Source organism: Sander vitreus, unplaced genomic scaffold (genome assembly GCF_031162955.1).
Source record: "Sander vitreus isolate 19-12246 unplaced genomic scaffold, sanVit1 ctg207_0, whole genome shotgun sequence".
Classification (NCBI taxonomy): domain Eukaryota; kingdom Metazoa; phylum Chordata; class Actinopteri; order Perciformes; family Percidae; genus Sander; species Sander vitreus.
The window spans coordinates 57501-62500 of record NW_027595405.1 but is presented as its reverse complement, the minus strand read 5'-3'; the positions used below and the strand labels follow the sequence as shown (position 1 = coordinate 62500).

At 41.8% G+C, this 5000-nt stretch overlaps 1 protein-coding gene across 1 annotated transcript in view; it reads right to left on the bottom strand.

Moving 5' to 3' along the window:
- Nucleotides 1–4351, bottom strand: part of LOC144513293 (guanine nucleotide-binding protein G(olf) subunit alpha-like) — a 14665-nt gene extending 10314 nt beyond the window's left edge. Inside the window, exons 1-4 of the mRNA XM_078244325.1 lie at nt 4216–4351; nt 3759–3831; nt 2326–2380; nt 1–28 (exon numbers count right to left, since the gene is read on the bottom strand). The exon at nt 1–28 is cut by the window's left edge and continues 92 nt beyond it. Coding sequence (XP_078100451.1) covers nt 1–28; nt 2326–2380; nt 3759–3831; nt 4216–4351 — 292 coding nt within the window. The remainder of the gene's footprint in view (nt 29–2325; nt 2381–3758; nt 3832–4215) is intronic.
- Between the last annotated feature and the right edge of the window lie 649 nt (nt 4352–5000).

Sequence of the window (5000 nt, the reverse complement as noted above, 5' to 3'; positions counted from 1 at the left end):
TCAGCGTGCTCATGGCCGACACGATGGCCTGAAACAGGAAATGACATCGCAATCAAAACACAGAATCTCAGAGGCTGTCAGCACCCGATCCGTTCCGCCGTCAGACCCGTTCTGCGCATAATTGCGTAGTAGAAAACGTAACAGTTCCCCTGTGGGATCTGTACCACGCATGTGTTGATCCAATAGACAGCATATAACCTGGACCAGCAGACCCCGTGTCTCTGGACGGAGACCAGTGACGTCTCTGGACGGAGACCAGTGACGTCTCTTTCCCGGTGATGGCTGAGCGTTACTGAGCAGCCTCCAACTGAGCTTGAAGACGTAGATGTGACGTGAGCAACCTGTCTGAAAGTTGGAAGTCTTCTGGTAGCTGTGCCAAGAGAAATCTCAATCATTCCCAATCTAGCAGAGACGGAGAGCGTAGGTATATGTAAGGAGATAACATAGACACAGGCTCATTATTGATCACTAAAATGATAGTTAACATTAGTCATTACACTTAAACAGCTGATGGAAGTCCAAACTGCCTGAGAGCTTCTCCTGTACTATACGGTAACTCCTCTACTATGAGACAGGAAGTCTCGTGGTTATGACCCAATCGTTAGCCTATTGTTATAAAAACGTCTGCTACGGAGCCATAACGTGAGCTACAAGGTAATGGAGCCTTTTATACATTGTCGTGTTTCTTTAGAAATAAACAACGGACAAATAGAGTCTTTAAACGCTTCAGATGTAAAAGTATTCTCTGTCAAAGTGACGTCAGAATGAATGGCAGTCAATGGGATGCTAACGGGATGCTAATGGGATGCTAACGGGATGCTAACGGGAGGTGATGGCTTGGTAGCATCAACATGGCTCCATAGGAGGCTCGAGCTCTGAAGCGAAGCTTCAACCCGCTCGGTTCAAACACTTTACGACCAAACATCACAACCTTTTTTTTATTAAATCTTTATTATACAATAGTCATAGCTACAAACAATCGAGACTTGTCACTGATCCAGAAGCGTGTAGCAACGTTGTTGTTGTGTTGTTTATGTTCTTACTTGTAATACTTCGTCTTGACTAATAACCATAGACTGTCTGTTATTAATGATGAAGTGTAAACGTATATAAGTGTCCTTTAGAAGACGGGATGACACCACTGCTGTATACCATTATAGTAGCTACATGCTAACGGCAGTAAACACTATAGTAGCTACATGCTAACGGCAGTAAACACTATAGTAGCTACATGCTAACGGCAGTAAACACTATAGTAGCTACATGCTAATGGCAGTAAACACTATAGTAGCTACATGCTAACGGCAGTCAACACTATAGTAGCTACATGCTAACGGCAGTAAACACTATAGTAGCTACATGCTAACGGCAGTAAACATGTCATCTTAGCTGGCAATGTTGTTAAATTCTCCCCAATCCGGGTCACATTCCTGCTGAATGTCCGATTGTGTAGTGTTTGGTTCAGAAGCCTTTATCTGAGATTTTTGACGTTAGAAAGTGCTGCTTCGTTCCACTACAATCTAACGTTAGCATACTCATAGCTAACTATTGTAGCTGCATGCTAACGCAACATAGCGGAGCATATATAACTAGCTATATATGTATGTAGCAGGACTTTGTACCGTAAAACAATCGCCAATAAAGGCTTCTAAACCAAATACTACCCAACCGGACATGTCCCAGCAGTAAAGTGACCGGAATTTGGGGTGAAATGTCGAGCATTGAGCTACATAATAGTTAGCTAGGAGTTAGCTGGTCTCTCACAGACATCTCATTTGTAGCCCTGTTTTTACCTGATACTTTCATAAAAGTACAAACACATGAAGTGAGAGGTATACACATGCTTAAACTTTATTTAAAGCATGATTAACCTGAAGCAGGACGGAGTCATGACTAAAAAAAACACCAAAGCAAGGCTTCTAGCTCAGGCTAGCTAGTGTTAGCAAATTAGCTTCAAAGCTGCAAAGAAATGAAGAAACGTAACGTGTGACCTTTATTCAGTCTGCTGCGTGGGGACGACCCTCGCTATCTCATTAACAGATACTTCACCTCCAGCAAACAGCTCGTTATCTTCATCTCTGCCGTCATAACGGTCGTCTGTCCCCGTCTGATGTTTTCTTCCGGTAACCGGGAACGTCCAAACATCCTTACGCAGACGCGTGCGTAGAGCTGTGAAGTTCTCAGGATACGACGCATTCCAGTAATCGCACACGCCTAAAACTGATCAGTCGTAAAACACGTTGAGAACGGATCTTACAGGCGGTACGGATCGGGTACTGACACACTCTGCTGATGACATCATACTGATGACATCACCTGACCTACCACGATGGCGTCCTTCACGTTCTTCCGGATGTCTTGAACCTTCAGCTGCTTCTCTCTGAAAAAAAAACGTCAAGCTAACGTCACAAAAACGTCATGCTAACGTCACGCTAACGTCAAACTAACGTCAAGCTAACGTCACGCTAACGTCAAACTAACGTCAAACTAACGTCACGCTAACGTCAAACTAACGTCAAACTAACGTCACGCTAACGTCAAACTAACGTCACGCTAACGTCAAACTAACGTCAAACTAACGTCACGCTAACGTCAAACTAACGTCAAACTAACATCATGCTAACGTCAAACTAACGTAAAACTAACATCATGCTAACGTCAAACTAACGTCACGCTAATGTCACGCTAACGTCAAACTAACATCATGCTAACGTCACGCTAACGTCAAACTAACATCATGCTAACGTCAAACTAACGTCAAACTAACGTCATGCTAACGTCAAACTAACGTCACGCTAACGTCACGCTAACGTCAAGCTAACGTCACGCTAACGTCAAACTAACGTCAAACTAACATCATGCTAACGTCAAACTAACGTCACGCTAACGTCAAACTAACATCATGCTAACGTCACGCTAACGTCAAATTAACATTATGCTAACGTCAAACTAACATGCTAACGTCAAAATAACGTCACGCTAACGTCAAACTAACGTCACGCTAATGTCACGCTAACGTCAAACTAACATCATGCTAACGTCACGCTAACGTCAAACTAACGTCAAACTAACGTCAAACTAACGTCATGCTAACGTCAAACTAACGTCATGCTAACGTCAAACTAACGTCATGCTAACGTCAAACTAACGTCAAACTAACGTCACGCTAACGTCAAACTAACGTCACGCTAAGGTCAAAATAACGTCACGCTAAGGTCAAAATAACGTCACGCTAACGTCAAACTAACGTCACGCTAATGTCACGCTAACGTCAAACTAACATCATGCTAACGTCACGCTAACGTCAAACTAACATCATGCTAACGTCAAACTAACGTCAAACAAACGTCATGCTAACGTCAAACTAACATCATGCTAATGTCAAACTAACGTCACGCTAACGTCAAGCTAACGTCAAGCTAACGTCAAGCTAACGTCAAGCTAACGTCACGCTAAGCGTCAAAACTAACGTCACGCTAACGTCAAACTAACGTCACAAACTAACGTCACGCTGCTAACGTCAAACTAACGTCACGCTAACGTCACGCTAATGTCAAACTAACGTCACGCTAACGTCACGCTAACGTCAAGCTAACGTCAAGCTAACGTCAAGCTAACGTCACGCTATCTTTTCCTCAACTCGTCACGTTTGGGTTTATTTGAAGGACTTTTAAACTGACGGACCATCTCGGGAGTTAATGTAAACAGGAAGTTCTTTCAAAATAAAAGCCGGTGTGGATTTTATGAATGAAACTCACTCAGGGTTGAAACCATCGACGTGAAGAATCCTCATCTGCTTCACGATCGTACTCTTACCTGATTCTCCTGCACCTGCAGACAGACAGGTCAGAGACAGACAGACAAGCAGGCAGGTTAGAGACAGACAGGCAGGCAAGGTAGAGACAGACAGGCAGGTTAGAGACAGACAGGCAGGTTAGAGACAGACAGGCAGGCAGGTTAGAGACAGACAGGCAGTTTAGAGGCAGCCAGGTTAGAGACAGACAGGTTAGAGAGACAGATAGGTTAGAGACAGACAGACAGGTTAGAGAGGCAGACAGAGAGGTTAGAGACAGACAGGTTAGAGAGACAGACAGGTTAGAGAAACAGACAGACAGGTTAGAGGCATCCAGGTTAGAGACAGACAGGCAGGTTAGAGACAGACAAGACAGACAGACAGGCAGGCGGGCGAACGAGACAGACAGGCAGCTGTCTCACCCAGCAGTAGCAGTCTGTGTGTAGCTTTGTAAGCCTGTCTCTCTTTCTGCAGCTGTCTTTCGATCTTCTTGTTCGCTTCTCGCTTCGCTTTCTCATCCAATCGTTCTTCGTCCGTCTTCCCTCCCAGACAGCCCATCGCTACTGCAGACAGACAGGCAGAGAGACAGACAGGTCAGAGAGACAGCCCATCGCTACTGCAAACAGACAGGCAGTATATATATATATATATATACACAAAAACACACATACATACATATATATATATATACACACACATACATACATATATACACATATATATACATACATATATACACACACACATATATAAACACATACATATATACACACACATACACATATATACATATACACATACACATATATGCAGTATGTGTGTGTGTATATACATATGTATGTGTATATACATATACACACATTATATATATACACACACATACACATATATACATATATATATACACATATATACACACATATATATACACACACACACGTATATATACACATATATACACATATACACACATACATATATGTAAACACATATATATATACACACACACATATATACATACATATATATACATACATATATACATACATATATATATATACATATACACACATATATACATATACACATATATATACATACATATATACATATACATACATATATACATACATACATATACATACATATATACATATACATACATACATACATATACATACATATATACACATATACATACACATAT